We start from the raw sequence: 25,468 nt of genomic DNA, 5'->3' as shown, positions 1-25,468 counted from the left end.
GGAGTGGATTTTTTTTGTCCACTCAGGAGGGGGACGTTGACTGGTTCGGTGTCCTGGGGAAAGTGCTCTTTTCTCGGCCAGGAGAAAGATGAGACTCCGAGCCCGCCGCTGGAGAAAATTTTAGGTACCAGGAGCGGATTTCTTTTCTCCAGGGCCGTTCCGCCTAACATTTTACGCCCGATTGGGCTTCCAGGGACGCGGCTAAGCATTTTTAACACGTTATGGAGCTTTTTTGGGACTTCCACACCGAGCTCCAGGGCCGTTCCGCCTAACATTTTACGCCCGATTGGGCTTCCAGGGACGCGGCTAAGCATTTTTAACACGTTATGGAGCTTTTTGAGGACCTCCACACGGAGCTCCAGGGCCGTTCCGCCTAACATTTTACGCCCGATTGGGCTTCCAGGGACGCGGCTAAGCATTTTTAACAGAAATGGAGCTTTTTGCGCACTTCCAGCCGGTGCTTTGGGGGCCTTCCCCCTCACTTTCTACGCCCGATTGGGCTTCCAGGGACGCGGCTAAGCATTTTTAACAGAAATGGAGCTTTTTGCGCACTTCCAGCCGGTGCTTTGGGGGCCTTCCCCCTCACTTTCTACGCCCGATTGGGCTTCCAGGGACGCGGCTAAGCATTTTTAACAGAAATGGAGCTTTTTGCGCACTTCCAGCCGGTGCTTTGGGGGCCTTCCCCCTCACTTTCTACGCCCGATTGGGCTTCCAGGGACGCGGCTAAGCATTTTTAACAGAAATGGAGCTTTTTGCGCACTTCCAGCCGGTGCTTTGGGGGCCTTCCCCCTCACTTTCTACGCCCGATTGGGCTTCCAGGGACGCGGCTAAGCATTTTTAACAGAAATGGAGCTTTTTGCGCACTTCCAGCCGGTGCTTTGGCGGCCTTCCCCCTCACTTTTTACTCCCGATTGGGCTTCCAGGGACGCGGCTAAGCATTTTTAACAGAAATGGAGCTTTTTGCGGAGCTCCAGCCGGTGCCACCGGCAGGCCGTGCACGCGGACGAGATGACCGAAAAAAGCTCCAGGAGAGCGGATGGACGCTTTTTAAGCACCGAGGCGGAGATCGCGGAGCTTTAATAGACTTCCAGCGGGCCCAAAGCGGCCAGGCAGACGGCGCAGCGCGACCTGGTACCTCGCACGGGACGCATCGCCCCCCCCGCGCACAGTTCCAGGCGGCCGGGATGACGTTTCAAAGCTGCCGCTGCAGCTGCGGCGGGGAGTGGCCTCCCTCCGGTGGACACGACGAGTAAATGACACCGGCCGCTGACGCAAACCCACGCCGGGCAGGAGAGCTCGGAAGGCGGCTAAGATTTCAAGGAAGACCCCCCCCTGCGCAGACCTCCACTGGGCCGGGATGACTGTTCAGCTGCGGCGGGGAGTGGCCTCCCTCCGGTGGACACGACAAGTAAATGACACCGGCCGCTGACGCAAACCCACGCCGGGCAGGAGAGCTCGGAAGGCGGCTAAGATTTCAAGGAAGACCCCCCCCTGCGCAGACCTCCACTGGGCCGGGATGACTGTTCAGCTGCGGCGGGGAGTGGCCTCCCTCCGGTCGGCACGACGAGTAAATGACACCGGCCGCTGACGCAAACCCACGCCGGGCAGGAGAGCTCGGAAGGCGGCTAAGATTTCAAGGAAGACCCCCCCCTGCGCAGACCTCCACTGGGCCGGGATGACTGTTCAGCTGCGGCGGGGAGTGGCCTCCCTCCGGTCGGCACGACGAGTAAATGACACCGGCCGCTGACGCAAACCCACGCCGGGCAGGAGAGCTCGGAAGGCGGCTAAGATTTCAAGGAAGACCCCCCCCTGCGCAGACCTCCACTGGGCCGGGATGACTGTTCAGCTGCGGCGGGGAGTGGCCTCCCTCCGGTCGGCACGACGAGTAAATGACACCGGCCGCTGACGCAAACCCACGCCGGGCAGGAGAGCTCGGAAGGCGGCTAAGATTTCAAGGAAGACCCCCCCTGCGCAGACCTCCACTGGGCCGGGATGACTGTTCAGCTGCGGCGGGGAGTGGCCTCCCTCCGGTGGACACGACGAGTAAATGACACCGGCCGCTGACGCAAACCCACGCCGGGCAGGAGAGCTCGGAAGGCGGCTAAGATTTCAAGGAAGACCCCCCCTGCGCAGACCTCCACTGGGCCGGGATGACTGTTCAGCTGCGGCGGGGAGTGGCCTCCCTCCGGTCGGCACGACGAGTAAATGACACCAGCAATCGCACTCAGATTTGTTTCTTTTTTCTTTCTTTTAGCTTCCATAATGTTACCGGGCGCTGACGCAAACCCACGCCGGGCAGGAGAGCTCGGAGGGCGGCTAAGATTTCAAGGAAGCTATTTAGGAAAATCTGAGATAAATATAATTTGCATAATAATTTGGAACACGGTCCCGTGTTCCAAATTATTATGCAAAATGTATTTAAGTGTCATAAAGATTACATTTTTTGTTTTTCAAGTAAACTCTCGGTATTGTATGTCTCTTTAAATGACTGAAATCAACCTCAGTCATGTGATAGTCACATGATAGTCTGCCAGGTGAGCGCAATTAAGGAAAGTCTATTTAAATTCCGCGTTTTTAAGCGTTCGGCCATTTCGTTCAACCATGGGGAGGAAAAAGGATCTCTCTGCTGTCGAGAAGCGTGAAATCGTTCAATGCCTTGGACAAGGTATGCAGACATTCGATATTTCACGAAAGCTTAAGCGTGACCATCGGACTGTAAAGAAATTCGTCGCTGATTCGGAGCACACGCGGGTTCGTGCCGATAAAGGCACAACGAGGAGGATTTCTGCAAGACAAAAACGTCGAATCAAGAGGGCGGCTGCTAGCATGCCACTACAGACGAGCAAACAAATATTCGACGCTGCACGTGCCGGTGAAGTCCTACAAACGTCGAGGTGCAGGATCCTCCAGAGTCTTGCAGTTATGCGGAAACCCTCCATTCGGCCACCCCTAAACAACGCGAACAAGCAGAAACGGCTGCAGTGGGACCAGGATTACATGAAGACTAATTTTCAGACAGTCCTGTTCACTGATGAGTGCCGTGCAACCTTGGATGGTCCAGGTAGGTGTAGAAATTGAGAATAATTGTCAATTTCTGTCTATGTGAAGCCCTTTGAGACTGCTTGTGATTTAGGGCTATACAAATAAACTTGATTTGACTTGACTTTACAGATGGATGGAGTCGTGGATGGTTGGTGGACGGCCACGATAGCCCAACAAGGCTGCGGCGTCAGCAAGGAGGTGGCGGAGTCATGTTTTGGGCCGGAATCATGGGGAGAGAGCTGCTTGGCCCCTTTAGGGTCCCTGAAGGCGTGAAAATGACGTCTGTAAAGTATGTGGAGTTTCTGAGTGACCACTTTCGTCCATGGTACAACAGGAAGAACCGTGCTTTCCGTAGCAAAATCATCTTCATGCACGACAATGCACCATCTCATGCTGCAAGAAATACTTCAGCAGCTTTGGCTGCTATGGGACTGAAGGGAGAGAAACTGATGGTGTGGCCCCCATCCTCCCCTGACCTCAATCCTATTGAAAACTATTGGAGCATCGTCAAGCAGAAGATCTACGAGGGTGGGAGGCAGTTCACTTCCAAACAGCAGCTCTGGGAGGCTATTCTGACATCCTGCAAAGAAATTCAACCAGAAACTGTCCAAAAACTCACAAGGTCAATGGATGCAAGAATTGTGAAGCTGCTATTAAATAAAGGCTCCTATGTTAAAATGTAACTTGTTTGTTTTTGATTGAAAAATCCGCCGGCCAAAGAGGGGGCGCGGACGCGAAACTCACGCCGGGCAGGAGAGCTCGAAAGCCGGGTAACCTTTCAAGGAACCACCGCCGGCCAAAGAGGGGGCGCGGACGCGAAACTCACGCCGGGCAGGAGAGCTCGAAAGCCGGGTAACCTTTCAAGGAACCACCGCCGGCCAAAGAGGGGGCGCGGACGCGAAACTCACGCCGGGCAGGAGAGCTCGAAAGCCGGGTAACCTTTCAAGGAACCACCGCCGGCCAAAGAGGGGGCGCGGACGCGAAACTCACGCCGGGCAGGAGAGCTCGAAAGCCGGGTAACCTTTCAAGGAACAACCGCCGGCCAAAGAGGGGGCGCGGACGCGAAACTCACGCCGGGCAGGAGAGCTCGAAAGCCGGGTAACCTTTCAAGGAACCACCGCCGGCCAAAGAGGGGGCGCGGACGCGAAACTCACGCCGGGCAGGAGAGCTCGAAAGCCGGGTAACCTTTCAAGGAACAACCGCCGGCCAAAGAGGGGGCGCGGACGCGAAACTCACGCCGGGCAGGAGAGCTCGAAAGCCGGGTAACCTTTCAAGGAACCACCGCCGGCCAAAGAGGGGGCGCGGACGCGAAACTCACGCCGGGCAGGAGAGCTCGAAAGCCGGGTAACCTTTCAAGGAACCACCGCCGACTATTTTGGAAAATCTGAGATAAATATCACTTGCATAATAATTTGGAACACGGCGTATACTGCAGGGTAAAATTGTAGGTGGACAAGGCGGAGAGCCAACGATGTCCTGTTGCGTTGAGTTTGGCAGTCGTGAGAATGTAGGTGAGCGGGTTGTTGTCTGTTCTCACAGTAAACTGAGCTCCATATAAATAATCGTGGAATTTGTCGACTACAGCCCACTTGAGTGCCAAAAACTCCAGCTGGTGTACTGGATAGTTCTTTTCAGATGTACTTAGCTTGCGGCTGGCGAAAGCGACTGGTCTTAACCCTTCTGGGTACTCCTGATTTAGAACGGCACCCAAACCTTGATAACTTGCATCGATGTGAAGCATGTAAGGTTTGGTCGGGTCAGCGAATGCCAGCACAGGAGCACTTGTGAGGCAGTGGGTGATCCTTTGGAAAGCCTCTGAACAGGACTTGTCCCACCGATCACCGAAAGGCTCTTCTTTTTTGTAATAGTTCTTGTCTGGTGAAGGATTGGATTTTTTCTTCTTTTGTGTTGGAGGATAACCCTTGCATAGCTCGGTTAACGGACGAACGATGATGGAATCGTTTTTGATGAATCTACGGTAATAACCACAAAACCCCAAGAAAGACTGGAGAGATGTGAGGTCTGTGGGTTGCGTCCACTTGGTCACAGATTCAACTTTGGCGGGGTCTGTGGCAATTCCATGCTCTGAGACGATGTGCCCAACATAGTTCACTTGAGGGCGACAAAACTGTCACTTATCCAGAGACAGCTTGAGCCCAGCTTCTTCAAGGCGGTTAATGACTTTGAGAAGTCTTTGTTCGTGTTCCTCTAATGTTTTGCCAAACACAATCAGGTCATCCAGATAAACAATAACTTCTAGCATGTGCATGTCCCCAACAGTCTTCTCCATCAGTCTCTGGAACGTTGCAGGGGCACCAGTAATTCCCTGTGGCATCCGCTCAAACTGGAAAAAACCCAGAGGACATATAAATGCTGTTTTTTCTTTGTCCTCTTCGGCCATTGGGATTTGGTAGTAGCCGCTGCGCAGATCCAGCACCGAAAACCACTTGCTGCCGGACAAACAGTCAAGGGCGTCGTCAATGCGAGGCAAGGCATACTGATCGGGAATGGTTCTGCGGTTCAAGGTGCGGTAGTCGACACACATGCGAAGTTGGCCATTCTTTTTACGTGCAAGGACAATCGGGGATGCATATGGACTCCTTGATTCCTTTATGATTCCAGCAGCCAGCGGACCTTGTAGATGACGCCGGAGATCATCCAAGTCAGCAGGTGCAATGCGCCGAGACCGTTCTCTGAAAGGAGTGTTATTGTTTACCCGGATGTTATGCACTACACCTCTTGCCAAACCCACATCCCACTCCTCTGTAGAAAACACATTGGGATGCTGAGCAAGCTTTGTACTGAGTCTTTCCTTCCATTCTTCGCTGATGTCCGAATCACTAAAGTTAAACAAGCAGGGGTCCATAGCTGGAACAATATTGGCATGGGAGCTTGGTGTATCAGTCACAACATCAGCGACATGCAAATGTGCAATCACAGTCCCCATAGGGATAGCAGTTGACTTTAGAGACTCATTTCGCAGAAGCACCAGAAACTTATTAGTGTCTAACATCTTCGAGAATAACACCGTTGGTTGGACTAGGACACTTGGAGGAAGAGCAGGTGAGTGAGCACGTTCAGTGAGGAGTATACTGTCTCCAAGGGTTTTCTTTTCTTTGACTTGACAAATGGCAATGTGTTCTGTGCCAGGGGCTATGATGAGAGGACCAGGACCTGTCCATTTTATGTAAGTGCGATTGCTGGTGTATTTACTCGTCGTGTCAACCGGCGGAAGGCAACTCCCCGCCGCAGCTGCAGCGGCAGCGCTTAAATGTCTTCCCGGCCGCCTGGAACTCTGCGCGGGGCGTGTTTCGTCCCGCGCAGCGGTACCAGATCGCGCTGCGCCGTCAGCCGAGCCGCGCGCGGTCCGCTGGAAGTCTACGTACATCAGCAACAGGTAAGTTGGTGTCGTCTCCGGGACTTTTTTTTTCAGAAGAAGGTGAGTAGTTTTCTTTGTGCACTTCAACTTTAACGGACTTTACATTTTCCAGGACTTTCTGAGTAGAGTTTGACTGAAAAGGCCGAACACCCTTGACATTGGTGCCAATAGGAACGGGTATTGTCTCGGAACAACGAGGGTCAGGACACACCAACGCCAGAACAGACACAGCCTTGGCTTTGTTCCATTTTGACTTGTCTGGCAGCTCCAACTCAACTTGGACATAGCCTTTATAAGGGTAACTATCTTTTGAGTCACTCAGGCCCCATATGGACAGACCAGTCACCGGGTTCAGCGGGATATGTGACAGATTTTCACTGTACCTGTTAGATAAATTGTATATATATGTTATCATGCGTTCCCTAATGAGTACTTATTAATAAGTTATTGCGCAGAATGCTTGCTGTTTCGCCTTGCAGACGTCCACCAGTCCACAACAAGTCATACGATGCTGTCTGGGGCTTCCTGACCTTCTACACCTCTGGGAATCCAAGAAAGTTGCTGATAGCTCAATCTACTCTGTTGATGTCTGCACATGGCATTCTGTCCTTGCACTCCTTTCCCATGGCGTCCTGTCTGTAACTACTTGTTTCACATAGAATTTTGTCATGACGTCTTGTCTGTGACTACTTGTTTATGTCCTTGCGCTCCTTTATTTTCTCATGACGTCTTGTGAGCACTTGTTTTACATAGCATTTTGTCCTTGCGCTCTTTTTGTTTCTCATGAGACTAGGCCATGCTTTCCCCCCCCCACCTGTTAGGGGCTAGTCTCACATTGTAGGTAGGGCATCCCAAAATAAAAAGAGCGAGGGGTGTGACAGATCTTTAGTGTATTTTGGACTGCTGTAAGTCTGGTTGCACTCCTCGCGAGAAAAGACTCAACATTCTGCCTCACTGGTTTTGTCTGCTGATCCTTTTGCTGATTTTGAACCTGACAGATTTTTGGGGGCTCGTCCGGGATCTCAATAGACCTACTTCGGGTTCCGGCTGACTTTTCGACGCAGGACAAGTCCTTGGCCAAGGCATATAAAGGAAACCCTTTTCACGGGGCTGACTCGATCAGTCAGCTGGACGCCGGAGTGGTTGACGAGATCGTCCGAGGGAAAGGCCCAGCGGACTGTGAGTATGAATGTTGATTCTGTTGAAAGGAATGGAAGTGTAGTGGCAAGAGGTCACTTGAAACCTTGACAATTCTAGACCCTATCAAGTGCATATTTAGAGACAGTTAAATTCTGTATGGGATGCTGGAGTCCCCTGACGTAAACGTCAGTTAAATTCCACAGGAGGGCAGACTCCTCTGTTTTCTAAAGAAATAAAGAAGTACAGGTAGTTGGAGCAGTTAAATCCCGCTGAGGTGTGGTGGGGCCTCCTCACTAACCTTCCTACTGTGTTAGTTTTCTGCTGCCATCTGTGGTGGGTTTTCCTTATCCCTTGTTTAGCTGGTTTGGCTTCTTTCTCCGTGAAAAGATAGGTTTTATATTTACTTTGGGAAAAAGGTAAAGATAAGTTTTCCTTACACAATAGGAAGGTTAAAGAGTTGTTAAAATCCACTGGAGGGCGGGCTCCCCTGCTTGCCTGTGAGACGATAGGAATGCGCATTGTGTGTGTGTGTGCGTGTGTATGGTTTGACTGAGAGTGACCTCATTTGAGCTCTGATTTGAGGTTTGAGTCCTCTGTATAAACACGCAGGGGTGTAAACAGTGGCTTTGTGTGGACGAAAGCAAGGATTCTCCGTTTCCTCCGGAGACCCACCACACATCGAACATTTATCCACTGTCCTGTAAACTAAATTGGCTTTAGGACACTGCGGGTGCCATTCAAATTGCCAAATCCGTAAACTAAACAAATAAATCATGGGGACAGCAAATAGCAAGCAAAAGCCGCTGCCCCGACATGAATTGAAATGCAAAGATTGGACATTGATGGAAGAAGTTGACCCCGAAAATGTAAAATATCTTGACAAATGGATAACCGATTACAAATTTGACGGTCAGCTGAAAATAAATTCGTTGAATAACCTAAAGCAATCAATTGATGCTAAATGTGGTGTAAAGAGGAATAACGACGGATATCATCTAATAGTAAAATGGGAATTGGAGGCTGAGAAGAGAAAATGTGGGCAGATAAGAGAAAGACTGAGAGATAAGGAAGACGGAGGAAAGATAAAAAAGAACTTGTTGTTGCACAGGCAGGAGGATGATGAGACAGTGTCAGCGCGGGCTCGCTTGAAGGCCAAAGCTGACGATGCGATGAATGAGGATGAAAAAAAATGATCAATCTATAAAGACGGAGATTGCAGCACGCCAAAGTGAACCAATTTTCCCGTCTCTGTACCCCAAATTACCAAGCACAAATCATCCTCCTGAGTATGGTGCTTCTGCTCGTGGTATGTTGACGCGGAGCCGTGCTCGTGGTGTGTTGACGCGGGGCCGTGCTAAGTTGGTTCCTTCGGCTGACGCAGACGCATACCCGATGATTGAAGTGGCAAATCCTCATGATGAGGGAGGACCCACAATTTTAGTATACAGAACATGGACCCACGCTGATATAAAATCAGCAATTGAGGGTATAGCGTTGCCCACTGAAGATGTTAATCAATATTGTACCGACATGAGACAACTCATTGCTTCATACAATTTGAGAGGCGATGAAGTGCAACAGGTTTTTATGGCATCTTTAACCAAACATTGGGCAAGCGTTAAAGGCACCTGGGATCCCTTTGATTCCCGGGGCCGTCCATTGGAATGTAACGGGGTGCCATTACAAAGAGAAATTGACCAACTATTGGGCAGGATCAAAATAAAATTTGAACGTAGAGCAAATTACACAGACATTGGCCGAACCAAACAAAAAGAAGATGAGTTGTTTGAAGACTTTAGGCACAGACTCGAGAGAGTGTTCAAGGCCAATAGTGGCTTGGAGCATGGAACTGATGTTTATGACCAACAACTCAAAAACGCTCTACATGCAAATTCGCGACCAGCAATCCAGAGCTGGATCACTAAACATATGATCACTTTCCCGACATCTACCTTGCCACAGTTCATTGATCATGCTATACACGCCGAAAAAGTTGTCAATGCAAAAAGAGCAAAAGAGAAGGGGAAAATGGGCACCGTGTTTTTTGTTAAAGGAGAGCAGTCTGAGATGTTTTATCAAAATAAGACCTTCGAACCACGCCTGGAGGGGCGTGGTCGTAACAAATTCCGTGGCAAGGGTAGAGGGGGGTACAGTCGTGATTCTCCCAATTATGGAACAAATGACCAGCCCGCTTCAGGTCAGTCAAGACGGTACAATGCTGGACCTCCCGTTTGCTGGTCATGTGGGAAAACAGGCCATATAGCAAGAAACTGCCCAGATAATCACAAGGGTGGGAGTAGACCTCCCTTATGACTGGCCGAAGGTAAAAATACAGTTGAAACAACTGTCTTGCCAACAGCTCCCCCTGTTGATGTAGATTTGAACATTCAAGATTTGTTGATGAACAATGTTGAGAAGCCAGTGATAACTCTATTCGTAAACGGGACTCCAATAACCTTTTTGTGTGACTCAGGGGCATGTGTGACCACGTGTCGTGACATACCTGCAGATGTGCAAAGTAACGGTAGATCCTTTTGGGTGAGAGCAGCGAATGGGCTGGCAACCCCAGTTCCCCAGTCTCGACCAGTTTGGATACGGGACCCAGAAGGGGGAAGTTGTTGCATTCCCATTTTGCTGATGCCCAGTTTCCCTATTAATTTGCTAGGTAGAGACGCTCTCACTGCCCTTGGGCTTTCCCTTGTGTCTCTTAATGGTCAAATTGCTGTCAAAAGGCGACACCAGTTACAGATATTTGGCCAATTTCACTGCTACTATTTTTATTCATTGGATTTGGCTGACGCAGAAGTGATGGAATTTGGTTCCCCTCTTTTGGCCCGTGTGGCCACCCTTTTGCGCTGCCCTGAACAAGCAATGGAAGCCAATCAACTACACATAACTATGTGGCATAAAGACACACCGGGTCCTGATCACAACTACGAGAACATGCTTGAGGCTGCTACACCTGCCACCTTGACAACTTCTTTCCTTCTGCACGATGGTGAGAGCCGTGCTTGTGTAGTCATACAAGCGGCTCCCCCTGCTGTGCAGAAGTTACACGTGTCTCCCACTCCGCTCCACATCTCTCTCTACAGGCCTCACACCGCAGCCTGGCAGAGTTTAGGATTTATGGCTGGTGATGCCTTGGCAGCTTCTGACTGGACTCAGGTTAATCCTGACTCCTTTTACAGTCCTTCCACCAAGCTCTTCAAACAAAATATGACTAAAGCCTTGTCATTCATTAGTGGAATCCACGCTGATCCTGGTGTTGAGCAAACACCCTCATCTTGAGATTATGTGTTGACGTCCGATGACGAGCACATCCTCGCTGAGGTCCCAAGTCATCTTTGGTCTGCGGGTCCTTCTGACGTTGGTTTAGTGAAAGGTGCGCTTCCTGTTGTCATAAGACCTAAAACTGAATACCGCCCTTGTGTGAGGCAGTATCCTTTAAAACCTGATGCCTTACAGGGTATAGCACCTGTTATTTCTGATTTATTAAAAGCAGGTGTCATCGTTCCTTGCCCGGATTCTCCTTGCAATACCCCAATTTTCCCTGTAAAGAAGGCACCCCCTTCTGTGGGGTGGAGAATGGTGCAAGACTTGCAAGCTGTAAACAATGCTGTTATTCAGAGAGCACCTTGTGTCCCTGACCCGCATACTTTGTTGAATTCATTGACACCTGATGCGGAAATCTTCACAGTGATTGACATTAGCAATGCTTTTTTCTCTGTCCCTATTGCAAAAGAGAGTCAGTTTTGGTTTGCGTTTACATATGCTGGCTCAAGGTACACCTTTTCAAGGTTACCACAAGGGTACTGTGAAAGCCCGACAATTTACTCCCAGGTGATGGCAGCCAGCATGGCTAAATTTGTCCCGCCAATGGGAAGTCAGATCTTGCTTTATGTTGATGACATTTTGATAGCATCTCCTGATTTTGCCTCTTGCCAAAAAGACACGCTTGCAGTGCTGCATCACTTGGCAAGTGAAGGCCACAAGGTCAGCAAGAACAAGCTTCAACTGTGGTCCGCTGAAATTAAGTATCTAGGCCACAATCTAAGTTCCCAAGGTCGATCCATAATTGAAAGCAGAAAAGCCTCTATTTTACAAGCTCCTAAGCCACTAACAAAGAAGCAAATGATGTCTTTTTTGGGTCTCACAGGTTATTGTAGAAACTGGATACTTGATTATGCCCAAATTGTTGCTCCTCTGTCCAAATTGATGTATGTGGAAGACATCTCAATGTCCGCTCACTTAAAATGGACTCCTGAAGCCGAGGATGCTTTTGTTTTGATCAAACAGGCTTTGGTCTCCAGCTCCACTCTAGCCTTACCCGACTATGATAAGGTGTTTGTCCAGACTGTTGACTGCAAAGGTCATTACATGACCTCTGTTTTGCTCCAATCACATGGCTCAAAATTGCGTCCTATTGCTTTTTATTCCTCTAAACTGGACAGTGTTGCATGTGCTCTCCCACCATGCGTGAGGGCCGTGGTGGCGGCCTCCATGGCTGTGGAGAGCAGTGCTGGTGTTGTGTTATTTCATCCTTTAACTCTGAAAGTTCCTCATGCTGTCTCGGCTCTTCTGCTACAGACTAATATGACCTTTCTGTCGCCTGCGCGTCATCTTTCTTGCATGGCTACGTTGCTGTCTCAGCCGCATCTGACCGTTGAAAGATGCACGACACTCAATCCTGCCACTCTCATTCCCCTTCCTGACGATGGCGAATTCCATGATTGTGTCGATGCTGCCCAACAGATTGCAAAGGCTCGGCCTGATTTGGAAGATACGCCTCTGCCAGATGGTCATGTGGTTTTTGTTGATGGGTCTTCTAAGAAGAATGAATCTGGTGTGACCCTTACTGGGTATGCCATTGTTACTGCCGACGTGGTTTTGGAGGCTGCTAAACTGCCATCCAATATGTCGGCACAGGCCGCTGAGCTCATTGCTTTGACTGGGGCCTGCAAATTGTTTGCAAACAAGTCCGTCACTATCTGGACTGATAGTCAGTATGCTTTTGCTACAGTGCATGTTTTTGCTCAGCAGTGGAGCAACCGTGGCATGATAACTTCTACAGGGAAGCCCGTCTCCCATTCCGCTATACTAACTCAACTTTTGGATGCTGTCCAGCTGCCTTTAAAGGTAGCGGTTTGCAAGTGTGCTGCTCACACTGCGGGCTCTGATCCTGTTTCTCTCGGTAATGCTTTTGCTGACAAATCCGCTAAGGCCGCTGCGGAAGGCCTGCTTCATGTCCTCTCGTCTCTCACGGCTCATGATTCAATGTCACACATCTCCCCTGATGTGTTGCTTGACATGCAGTCTCAGAGCCCCTCCCAGGAACGACTCTCTTGGGAAAAGCGGGGTGCAACTAAAAACACCGATGGTCTTTTTGTGTGACCTTTGGGCAAACCTGTCTTGCCTCGTAGCTTGTTCAAATGGGCTGCTATTTCAAGTCACGGGGTCACCCATGTCTCGGCGGGAGGTATGGTGAAACAAGTCGAGGCTATTTATACAACATACGGCTTTGCCGCTTTTTCACAACGATTTTGCAGAGCGTGTTTGATCTGTGCTAAACATAACCCACAAGGCAATTTAAGACCTCAGAGAGGGAAATTCCCGACTCCATTGTACCCGTTTCAGACAATACATATGGATTATATCCAATTACATAAATGTGAAGGGAAAGAATATTGATTGGTCATAATAGACGCATTTTCTAAATGGGTAGAAATATTTCCTACCAAACATGCAGATGCACTCACAGTGGCAAAAGCCTTATGCAAAGACATCATTCCAAGGTACGGTATTCCAGAAACAATTTATAGCGACAATGGTCCACATTTTGTAAATCAAATAGTGCATAACATTGGGAGAATGTTCCACATAAATGTAAAGAACCATTGTTCATACAGACCGCAATCCGCTGGCCTGGTTGAGAGAGCGAACCAGTCTATAAAAAACAGATTAAAGAAATGTATGGAAGAAACAAAACGACCGTGGACTCAGTGTTTAGACCTGGTTAAAATGTACATAAATATTACAAGTACAACAGGGCTAACTCCTTATGAAACTATGTTTGGGAGACCTTACAGGCTTCCTCAGTTCAAAAACACATGGGAGATCCCCGAGGAAGCCACGTTAGCTGGTTACATGAGGAAAATGTTGGAACGTCAAAAGAATCTAACCAATAACACTGATGATGAACCCATTTCTCTGCAGGAAGACCCCAAAGTGGTACCGGGAGACTGGGTTTTGATCAGGAGTATCAAGAGGAAGAATTGGCATTCACCCAAGTGGGGAGGTCCCTTTTTGGTACTACTCACGACACCTAATGCTTTAAAAATAGCCGAACGCAACACGTGGATTCATTTAACTCATTGTAAAAAAGTGATCTCCGCAGACCCAACCTAAGTACGGAAGGTGAGCAAAGTCTGGTAATAGTGCCTGATCCTGGTGCCAAGATCCAGGGTTGACACGAAAGCTAGCAGAAGCCGATTTCCAAGACACCAACCCGAAGCTCAGGGTGTTGACTCTGGGGAGATCCAAAACATGAGCATTAGAGAGTCATTTGGTGAGTGCTTTAATCGGGCTGTAGCCTGCGCGAAGTCTACCATGTGCTTTTGGTTGTTTTTGCTGGTTTGTGTTACCATTATATTTTTTTCGGGGGTTACTTTATCTGGAGGGATAGAATACCATGAGCCTCGCACATTATTCTCTCAGGCGACTGCTAACGCTAATTCTAGTCGATGTGGCTCATGGGGTGAACTTGCTAGACATAAGCGCGACACTAAATCCCCTTTTGGTCATGTTGTTTGTGTTCCAGGAGCCGTCCGTGTTCCAACCTGTGTACCATGGCTTTTGTCTTGGGCTTATAATAACTCATTAATGTTTACTGTGGCTCCTAACACATCTTCTTCTATTATTTTACCTTTGAAAAGTTTGAAAGGGTTTCGTAATGGTCGCCCCACTACTGGAGATAGATGGCTCGGGTATTGGTGGTATTTAACTGGCCACCCGGTTAACACCGGCTGGGGCACCCTTGTCACCACGCAAATGCGAGGGTATTGGCCCTCTGGTTCCAGTGACGAGGCTGTGTTCTTTGCTAAACGAGTGACTTTGATAAATCGGGGCACAAGCCTCCTTTTGACTCTTACACTCCCTGACGGTCATATTCGTCCTCCAAATGCCACCTTGTTTAACACTTCTTGTTGGGGTTTTCAACTGTGGGCTTGGTCCTCTGGAACCGATCCTCGCTTTCCTATTGCTATTTGCCTTAATAGAACAATGTCGGTCGCAGACCGTCCCGTTACAAATAAATACACCTTGTCAGCGGGAGCAAAAATCACAAGTACGCTCCTCACTGATGTAGACAGCTATTTTGTGGCCTCCACAGGGATAAGCGGTCATACTAACAACTGGCTTCTTATGGCTGAGCAGGCCGCAAAGATGGCTGGCGCTAGTTGCATTGCGTGCATGGGTCCCAGACCTCTTTTGAAAATCATACCTGCAAATATAGGCCCTAAGTGTGCTGTCGTTTTGATGTTAGACTCGTCCATTTCACCCACTCACGATTGTTTTAGATGGGATACGGTTTACCCTGTTGCCCCTATGACAAAGCATAAACCCCTTTTTTCGTCTGTTGTAGCTAAGGGTAATTTTACATGCATTAGATTACCTGGTACCGGTGTGAAGCTCGGCGCCCTACCTGCTCCGTGGTGTGGGTCCGTGACCAAGGTCACGGCCCCTTTTTTGCCCATTGCTCGTTGTGATATTTGGTTTTGGTGTAATAGTAACAAACTTTATGATAGGTTGCCTTTCGACAGCGCTGGAATTTGCGCTTTGGTAACCCTATTGCTACCTGTTTATTTGATACCGATGTCCTCTTATGATCTAACGTCTTTTGCTAAGTCCGTAGTGCCCAAATTCTGGCCGAGAACGAAACGAGACGCCGAATGGCGGGGCACAGCTAATCCAACCTACATCGACGCCATTGGTGTTCCTAGGGGAGTGCCGGATGAGTATAAGCTGGTGAATCAGATAGCAGCTGGTTTTGAATCCGCCCTGTGTTGGTGGTGTACTCTTAACAAAAATGTTGACAGGATTAACTACGTCCATTACAACGTGCAGAGGCTTGGAAACTGGACCGAGGCGGGTTTCAGGGCGGTCCACTCCCAACTGGCCGCTACTTCCCTCATGGCTTTCCAGAATCGAATGGCCCTTGACATGCTACTCTCAAGAGAGGGCGGTGTCTGCGCCATGTTCGGTGAGCAATGTTGCACTTTTATTCCAAATAACACTGCGGCCGACGGAAGCCTGTCCCAGGCCCTTGAGGGCCTGTGGGCCTTGAACGGGAAGATGAAGGAGCACAGTGGAGTGAACACGGAGGTTTGGGCCAACTGGTTGAACGTGTTCGGAAAGTACCGCACCCTGGTTTCCTCTGCCCTGGTCTCCGTTGCCGTTTTCTCTGCCATTTTGACCTTGTGTGGATGTTGTTGCATCCCTTGTCTCCGATCCCTAATTAACAGGCTAATTACGGCTGCTATCTCTCCACCAGCTGAGACTTTCCCGTTGCTCCTAAGGGATGACCTTTCGGTCGACGGGGGTTCCTTCTCTATTGACGACCCGGTCAGCGAATCTGTTGTGGTTAACTTGTCCGATTTGTTTTCTGACCCGGGCTTTGCCGATTGTGACTCAGTTTCCTCCCGTGTGTAAGTTGGTTCCTGCGAAATGTGATCCCTTGGCTGAAAATCTTTTTGAAGTGGCCATATGGGTGATGGGTTGGTCTCCGGGAACTTATGATAAACAGGGGGGAATTGTTAGATAAGTTGTATATATATGTTATCATGCGTTCCCTAATGAGTACTTATTAATAAGTTATTGCGCAGAATGCTTGCTGTTTCGCCTTGCAGACGTCCACCAGTCCACAACAAGTCATACGATGCTGTCTGGGGCTTCCTGACCTTCTACACCTCTGGGAATCCAAGAAAGTTGCTGATAGCTCAATCTACTCTGTTGATGTCTGCACATGGCATTCTGTCCTTGCACTCCTTTCCCATGGCGTCCTGTCTGTAACTACTTGTTTCACATAGAATTTTGTCATGACGTCTTGTCTGTGACTACTTGTTTATGTCCTTGCGCTCCTTTATTTTCTCATGACGTCTTGTGAGCACTTGTTTTACATAGCATTTTGTCCTTGCGCTCTTTTTGTTTCTCATGAGACTAGGCCATGCTTTCCCCCCCCCACCTGTTAGGGGCTAGTCTCACATTGTAGGTAGGGCATCCCAAAATAAAAAGAGCGAGGGGTGTGACAGATCTTTAGTGTATTTTGGACTGCTGTAAGTCTGGTTGCACTCCTCGCGAGAAAAGACTCAACATTCTGCCTCACTGGTTTTGTCTGCTGATCCTTTTGCTGATTTTGAACCTGACAGTACCAGCTGTCAAAAATGATGGTAACTTGGGAGCCGCTATCCATGAGTGCAGTGCAGGGGTTGCCATTAATAGTTACTTGGGCAGTAGAAGGAGGTCCAACAAGACCTTCTGGCAAACTGTGGGTCTGCATGTGGACAGAACTCCTCTTCACATTGGCATTTGTATTATTTTCTCTTGCCTCTTCAGGTCTTTGGCCTTGCGTGGACTTTCTTTGAGCTTGTAGCAGTTTCCGTATTACTTTGGGGTAGTTCTCTGGGGCAATACATTTAGTTGCAATGTGCCCATCTTCGCCACACCGGTAACAAAAGAAATCACTTGAGTTTCTGGAAGTGAAAGTTCTTTGCTGCTGGGGCTTAGACGGAGTTTCTCTTTGACGGTTCTCAGAGGCTGAACTGTACTTAGGCTTAATTGACATTGCTGAAACTTGTTTTCTGAGCTTCACCACCTCTTTCTTTAGGGCTTGTACGTTTTTGTCTTCTGAACTGTCTGTTTTTATATCGACAGACGGCAAAAAACTTGTCATATTCCCACTTGGCATTGATGAGGACGTAGTGAGCTCACATACTTGCGTTTTGAGTTGGTCTATTTCTGCCTTTAAACATGTGATCTCAGTGTCTGAGGTTAACATGGCACTTTTTGCATAAACTGCTTTGGACGGTTGTAGTCTGCGGCGTGAAGCTTCATGCTCCTCTTCCTGACGTATCTCAGTGAGTAGCTGCAGGAAAGTGGGCGGATTCTCACGTCGTTCTCTCAGTCGGAGGTTCAGGATCATAAAATCAGATCTGGTGGCTCCTTTGATGAGCTGGTCGAGGCGAGCGCGATCTGTGTGATCTACTCTTATGCCCCCTTTTTGGACGACTTTATTCAGTACTCGCTCCATGCGCCTCAAGAACTCGGATAGTTTCTCACTTGGGTGTTGGCACAGCATTCTGTAGGTAAAATAAAGTTCTTCTCCGCTCTCTGGTGTACCAAAGGTATTTTCGAGGATGTCCAGGAATTCAGTGGACGGGTCATTGAATCGGACAGCTTGCAGGACCTCTAGCGCAGGACCTTTTACACTTTCCATAATCCTCATCCTCTTTTCTCTTTCCGGACGTTCACATTCCTCAATCATGAGTCTGGCTTGTTCAATCCAATTTTCCAACTGTTCTTCTCCAGATAGTGTGGGCGTAACCCCTGAGAAGGTCCGCAGTCTCCTGAATGGGCTGATGTCACTGCTGGTGGGCTGTTGTGTCTGTTTCAAGTAGGGGTGTAACGATACACATCGATTAATCGATATAATGCTCTACGATTTATTGGCATCGATGCTAAAGGTAAACATCGATTTATATCGCCGTGTTTGACCTCGGACATTAGACGCGACTTTATTTTGAAATCCAGTTCATTGTTGCTTGCTTCCTCTTTCTGGGAGCAGTGCGCCCGGCGTTGTTGTGTTGTGAGCAGAGCACGCACGTGAAAGGGGAGGCGACAACTAGTACGCGGCTCCTGGGCTGTGCTATGGCTAGTGTCCAAAAAGACGAGGAAATTTGCTCCCCTTTAGGCTTCAAGTCATTCGTTTGGAAGCACTTTGGATTCCAAGGAAAAGATGGCTCAACGGACAAGACACGTGCAGTTTGTAAATCCTGCCATGCGGTGATCAAATATTCAGGGAGCACAAATCTCGCCGCACATTTAAAGAAAAAACACGACATCAAAGTTCAGTGTTAAAGTAAGCAATTTGTATACTACAATACTCTTGTAATTTCCTAAATAAAGAGTTTGCAGTACCTTGTTGATTTTGCGTATGAATTGTTATAAATCAGGATATTGTTCTATATTTTTTATTAAAAAAAAAAAAAAAAAAAAAAATCGATCGTAGAGCATTATATCGCGATATATCGTGAATGAATCGCAGCAGGCTTTAAGATATCGGCAAATATCGTATCGCAGTTCTTTATATCGATATTATATCGGATCGTGACAAAACCCGCGATTTACACCCCTAGTTTCAAGATTTCACCAACAGCTTTGATGATAGCCTCAGGAGAGGACGCTTGCAGTGGGGGATTAAAACTAGGATGGGTTTGCGGCGCACTTGGACCATCACTGGCTGTCTCATTCTCTAGTGCAGAAACTACAAATATCCTCCATGGCCCAACAGAACATTCGGGAAATACATCAACAGGAATTGCGCTGGTATTGACCTTCTCTTTGCACTCACACAGCACAGTTAGACTTTGAGAATGTGGGTCAAACATCCTTCCTCTTACTTTGACTCTCCCAAGTGCTTTGATTGTCTGCAAGGTTTCTTCAATGGTATTTGTTTCAGCCTCTGCAGGAACGTCTTTCAACAGCAAAGCGTTGGCCAGGTCTATGCCTTCTCCAATACACCAGTTCTTCAGCTGAGCCATTCCCCCTGGTTGTGCAGTTACTTGGATCACTTGTCAGGACTAAATTTGATGGGCTTTATTTTTACAAGTAGCATTTAAATTTCAAAGGGGAAAACTAAGGCTTTGTTAAGGTGACTTTAACTTAAGGGTAAAGAATACAGAATTATTTTATTTTATTATTACTATTAAACCTACACTTCTCTGGGTCAAACTAAATGTAATTAAATGTAGTGCTATTTTATAACTATTTTAGAGCTAAATCAATCCCAGCGGTGCCTCCATTTTATGTAGCACCCCTGTAAACCACTCTGAGTAGAACCTACCAGAGAATGGTGGGTGCTTGGGTCCGGTTTGCCCTCAGGTGGATACCACAAAGGTTCACCTAATTAAGTGAGGTCTGTAAAAACTACCAACCAAACAAACACTAGTTAAAATGAGACCCAGAGCAACTATAACGTATTGGCGAAATTAGAACGAGCCATATTTTAATACACAAAACGAAAGTAAATCCACATAGAACAATGGCAAAAGACAAACTTCTTTTCACACGCGCACACGGATACACACACGCTCAGAATTTTAGTGTAGTGGGCCCACTCACACGCACACTCAGTACTCACGACGTATGAAATGTCCTTTTCAGTCCGCACCACCCCGTTGCAGGCCTGTTTCCCCGCCTTGCTCACTACTCAGCAAAGCTAAAATTCCTTGTCGGTTTTTTGCAGCTTGAGTACGTGGCAATAAACGGTCTCGGTTGTCCGTAGCTTGTGTGCGTGGCAAGATATGGTCTCTGTCGTCGGGTAGCTTGAGTGCGTGGCAAGATATGGTCTCTGTCGTCGGGTAGCTTGAGTGCGTGGCAACGAAATGGCAACGTAGCTCAGACGTTAACCGCGGTTACTACGGCCTTGCTAATTTCCTGTTCCATGCTCGCTCCTCTTGCAACACAAAAAACTTTCCCGACTCGGCAAAAACTACGAGAGTCTGTACGTATCTTAAAACATACCCCTGTATTCTTAGCAAATTATTTACCAACAACACTGTCCATTCCTTCGCAAGGATCCCGCATACATCTGTTCAGCTCCGTCTTTTTTAACTCTTTTTTTTTTCTTTTTCCACATCTCCTTCCCGGGGGGAAAAAAAACCTCTACCCTACAACAGCCAATCACATTTGACTATGTAATGCCAATTTGTTTAATTGACCAATGAAATGGTATGAACACAAACACAACCTAACTGCTTAAACAGACAGTTTACAGTTTAAGTTTGGGTGACCTATATTTAAATAAAAAATAGGATTTATATACTATCATAATAATGAATATTATGACAATTACTGTAACAGAAATAGTTAAATAAACTATTAGTCTGGTAATCTACTATTTCACCGGGCTACACAAATAACACTGAGATGATGGAATTTTAAAAATATTTTCATATTTTCAAAGTTTGGTATGGGGGTAAAAACGATTTTCTTTTTGTTGATAGGAACAAAGTCCATCCATCCATCCATCCATCCATCCATCCATCCATCCATCCATCCATCCATCCATCCATCCATCTTCTTCATCTCCATCTTCGACCCATAGCTCATGACCATAGGTGAGGGTAGGAGCGTAAATCGACCGGTAAATTGAGAGCTTTGCCCTTTGGCTCAGCTCTCTCTTTACTCTCGATGCTGAGGTCCCCAAACCGGACACCCTCAACGCCTCGGCTGCGCCTAGAAATTCTGTCCATAAAAATTATGAACAGAATCTGTGACAAAGGGCAGCCTTGGCGGAGTCCAACCCTCACTGGGAACAAATCCGACTTACTGCCGGAAATGCGGACCAAACTCTGGCATCGGTGATACAGGGACCGAACCGCCCTTATCAGTTGGCTCGGTACCCCGTACTCCCGAAGCACCCCCCCACAGAACCTCTCCAAGTCCACAAAACACGTGGATTGGTAGGGCGAACTCCCATGCACCCTCGAGGATCCTGCTGAGGGCCAGGACGAAAGCCACACTGTTCCTCCTGAATCCGAGGTTCGACCTTCCGACGGACCCTCCTCTCCAGCACCCCTGAATAGACCTTACCAGGGAGGCTGAGGAGTGTAATTCCCCTGTAATTGGAACACACCCTTCGGTCCCCCTTCTTAAAGAGGGGAACCACCACCCCAGTCTGCCAATCCAGAGGCACTGTCCCCGATGTCCACGCGATGTTGTAGAGACGTGTCAGCCATGACAGCCCCACAACATCCAGAACCCTTAAGAAATCCGGGCGGATCTCATCCACCCCCGGGGCCTTGCCACCGAGGAGTTTTTTAACTACCTCAGTGACTTCGACCCCAGAGATTGGAGAGTCCGCCTCAGAGTCCCCAGGCCCTGCTTCCACAATGGAAGGCGTGTAGGTGGAATTGAGGAGGTGTTCTAAGTATTCTCCCCACCGACACACGACGTCCCGAGTCGAGGTCAGCAGCACGCCATCTCCACTGTAAACAGTGTTGACGTTGCACTGCTTCCCCCTCTTGAGACGCCGGATGGTGGACCAGAATTTCCTCGAAGCCGTCCGGAAGTCATTCTCCATGCCCTCGCCAAACTCCTCCCACGCCCGGGTTTTTGCCTCAGCAACCGCTGAAGCCGCGTTCCGCTTGGCCATCCGGTACCTGTCAGCTGCCTCCGGAGTCCCGCAGGCCAAAACGGCCCGATAGGACTCCTTCTTCAGCTTGACGGCATCCCTTACCGCCGGTGTCCACCAGCGGGTTTGGGGATTGCCGCCACGACAGGCACCAATGACCTTACGGCCACAGCTCCGGTCGGCCGCCTCAACAATGGAGGCGCGGAACAAGGTCCACTCGGACTCAATGTCCCCCGCCTCCCCCGGGACATGGGAGAAGCTCTGCCGGAGGTGGGAGTTGAAGTTCTTCCTAACAGGGGATCCCGCCAGATGTTCCCAGCAGACCCTCACAGAGCGTTTGGGTCTGCCAGGTCGGACCGGCATCTTCCCCCACCATCGGAGCCAACCCACCACCAGGTGGTGATCAGTTGACAGCTCCGCCCCTCTCTTCGCCCGCGTGTCCAAAACATGCGACCGCAAATCCGATGACACGACTACAAAGTCGATCATCGAACTGCGGCCTAGGGTGTCCTGGTGCCAAGTGCACACATGAACACCCTTATGTTTGAACATGGTGTTCATTATAGAAAATCCGTGTCGAGCACAGAAGTCCAATAATAGAACACCGCTCGGGTTCAGATCGTGGGGCAGTTCCTCCCAATCACGCCCTTCCAGGTCTCACTGTCATTGCCCACGTGGGCATTGAAGTCACCCAGTAGAACGATGGAGTCCCCAGAAGGAGCGCTCTCCAGCACTTCCTCCAGGGACTCCAAGAAGGGTGGGTACTCTGAGCTGCCGTTTGGTGCATAGACACAAACAACAGTCAGGACCCGTCCCCCCACCTGAAGGCGGAGGGAGGCTACCCTCTCGTTGAATCCCAATGTGCAGGCGCCCAGCCGGGGGGTGGGCAATAAGTATACAACAAAGTCACTCGTATTTATAAAAAACAATGTTGAATGCTCTAACTTCCAGTTCGAAACGGGCCACTTCTTTGAGTTGACTTACCCCAGCGTGCCCCCTGCAGGTGACATGGAGGAAGGCATCTTCGGACAAGGCGTCACCACCGGTGCCCCGAGGGCTGGTGCACGACCTGGGCGGCGGGGCCCGAGGAGCGGGCAGCGGGACGGAGCCGTCGGAGGGCGGCCGGGCTCACGTGCAGAAGAGCGACGAGAGCGCCTCGCACTTTGATCCCGACACGGGCAGTGGGATGCTCTTCCTCAGCAACGTGACGGTGGCACATGCCGGCGTGTACGAGTGCGAGGCCTGGAACGCGGGCGGCACAGTGCGGGTCACCTTCCAGCTTGCCATCAACTCTTCGTCCTCGTCTATCTGGGCCGGCTGGGCGCAGGCGGCGCCCCTCGACACGCCGGTGTGGCCGCGCCTGCGGAGTGGCGGCGGTGAGGTGAGCCAGGAGCCACTCTACGCTCTGGGCAGCATGGCCTTTGGCGCACTGGCCGCTGCCACGCAGATGGCCATCGCCGCCGGCATCTCGCTGCTGGTGCTCACCGCGCTGCTGCTGGTCGCCATGATCTACAGCCGACGACTGCGAGAACACAAGGACCAGCACGCTGCGAACAAGGTAAGCGCGCACCCGCAGGCTTGCATCAGGCTTAGAACAAGTTGCCCTTTTTTCTTGCCGAAGAGGCATCGCTTTTGGACGTGTCCAAGAAGTTTGAATTTTTGGATCAGGAAATACAGTAATCCCTCGTTTATCGCGGATAATTGGTTCAAAAAACCACCCGCGATAAATGAAATCCGCGAAGTACGGTCACCCTCTCATCTGTACTTTTTTTTTTTTTATCTGTACATTTTTTGTGTGTCAATAAATGTATATGAAACCATTTAAGTGCATATATTATTATTATTATTATTAGAACATTAATTGTTTCAAACATGTAAATAATACATTAATAGTATAAATAACATACAGAAAATTCTGTATAAATATTGAAAATAATATACGTGTGTGCGTGTAACATGTTAAGAAGTACTGGGAAGGCTAATGAGTTAGCGGAAAGATGCTAATTCGCGATCTTGCTAACACGCGAAAACGGACCTCTAAAGTAATGTAAACGAACATTTGGCGCAATTATACATTGTTCTAAAGGTTTGACACGTGATCGTTAATTTCTCATGTTAGGAGACCCACTTACATCGTCAATGACTCCTGTACCACTGTAACCGACATACCGTAATTTCCGGACTATAAGTCGCTCCGGAGTATAAGTCGCATCAGCCATAAAATGCCCAAAAATGTGAAAAAAAACATATAAGTCGCTCCGGAGTATAAATTGCATTTTGGGGGGCAATTTACTCGACAAAATCCAACACCAAGAACAGACATGAACGAGCAACAATAGGCTAAACGATACGGTATGCTAACGTGACAAACACAAACGAGGAGCTGAGAACGGGCCTGACGTAACATTCAGTTATTAAAAAAAAAACATTACATAAACAACAATATTATCAAACCATTTGTGTCACTCCAAATCATTAAATCCATTGATCAAATTTCTCCTCCTTTATGTCATCCTGGTGACAGAGGACATGTCCAGAGGACATGGCGCTTTAAAGTGTTAATTACCTTATTAGATTTTTTTCTCTCTATTTTTCATGTTTTGAATATGTTCAAGATAAAGATATCAAAGCATGTGAAGTGATCAACTATACTAAAAATAACATGTGAAGTGGTCAACTATATTTGTAAGTGATGTGTTAATGATGAAGTTAAAATTTGTGAAAATAAAACATACAAGTCGCTCCTGAGTGTAAGTGGCCCCCCCACCCAAACTATGGAAAAAAAACACGATTTATAATCCGAAATTACGGTATGTACACGAATTTAAAACAGGAAGTGGTATTGCCTGAAAACGGCCTTCAAAATAAATCACCCTACCTCAAATCAAAGCACGGCTGAATAACATAAATAACATGGAGAATTCTAGAACAACTTTTATCATTATAATTTTTTTTACAACAGGGTACAAGTGTACATACCGTTTTTTGGCTAATGGCTTTTTTTTCTATGAAGAACCCAGAGAGAGTTATTTACCGGGATTTTCCATGTATAATGCGCCCCCATGTATGATACTAAAAATGGCATGTTGATGCTGGAAAAAAGCCTGTACCCATGTATAATACGCACCCAAATTTTGACTCCTACTTAAATCCGTAAACGTAAAATTATTTCAGAAAAAATATCATCTTTGGGAACAACCGGATGTTATTCTGCCGGTCAGTATCACTGCGCATGTGCTAGCAAACTCGATAGCGAAGAAATGTTTCGGATTTGTGTAGGGTACATTGTGACAGCAAACGAGCAGGTGATCGAGCAAGCGTCTGATACGAGAGCATTGTGTTCGTATGGAGCGTGTTTGAAGTGAACAGCAGAGAAGAAAGCGCATCTGTAATGGCGGCCTCCGTATCATATCCGGATTTAAAAAAAAAAAAAAAGAGAAAAATTTTAATTTTTTTTTGTACTCATGTATAATGCGCACCCCAGATTATAGGACAATAAA

The 25,468-nt window shown here is 48.3% G+C and overlaps 3 protein-coding genes across 5 annotated transcripts in view; 2 read left to right on the top strand and 1 right to left on the bottom strand.

The window, feature by feature from the left end:
* Positions 1-23,097, top strand: part of LOC133167286 (leucine-rich repeat-containing protein 24-like) — a 48,826-nt gene extending 25,729 nt beyond the window's left edge. Inside the window, exons 3-4 of one of the 2 annotated variants that reach the window (XM_061297974.1) lie at positions 20,839-20,952; positions 22,972-23,097. In XM_061297974.1, coding sequence (XP_061153958.1) covers positions 20,839-20,946 — 108 coding nt within the window. In that variant the 3' untranslated portion in view covers positions 20,947-20,952; positions 22,972-23,097. Of the gene's footprint in view, positions 1-3,171; positions 3,806-20,838; positions 20,953-22,971 lie in introns of those variants that run through there. The other variant, XM_061297973.1, reaches the window with a different exon arrangement.
* Positions 6,774-16,927, top strand: LOC133167282 (uncharacterized). 2 transcript variants are annotated; one of them, XM_061297966.1, is made up of 3 exons: positions 6,774-7,600; positions 13,775-14,126; positions 14,379-16,927. In XM_061297966.1, exons 2-3 carry the CDS (start codon positions 14,105-14,107, stop codon positions 16,265-16,267), a joined length of 1,911 nt encoding a protein of 636 aa, XP_061153950.1. In that variant the 5' UTR covers positions 6,774-7,600; positions 13,775-14,104; the 3' UTR covers positions 16,268-16,927. The 2 variants fall into 2 exon arrangements, with proteins under 2 accessions (XP_061153950.1, XP_061153949.1); XM_061297965.1 differs by having other exon boundaries at positions 13,775-16,927.
* LOC133167285 (zinc finger CCHC domain-containing protein 18-like) lies at positions 16,803-18,113 on the bottom strand. The gene has a single exon (XM_061297972.1). The coding sequence runs from the start codon at positions 18,096-18,098 to the stop codon at positions 16,803-16,805; it is 1,296 nt and encodes a 431-aa protein (XP_061153956.1). The 5' UTR covers positions 18,099-18,113.
* Positions 23,098-25,468: the final 2,371 nt, after the last annotated feature.

The sequence above is a fragment of the Syngnathus typhle genome, linkage group LG14 (genome assembly GCF_033458585.1).
Source record: "Syngnathus typhle isolate RoL2023-S1 ecotype Sweden linkage group LG14, RoL_Styp_1.0, whole genome shotgun sequence".
Lineage (NCBI taxonomy): Eukaryota > Metazoa > Chordata > Actinopteri > Syngnathiformes > Syngnathidae > Syngnathus > Syngnathus typhle.
This window is presented reverse-complemented; position numbering and strand designations above follow the sequence as displayed.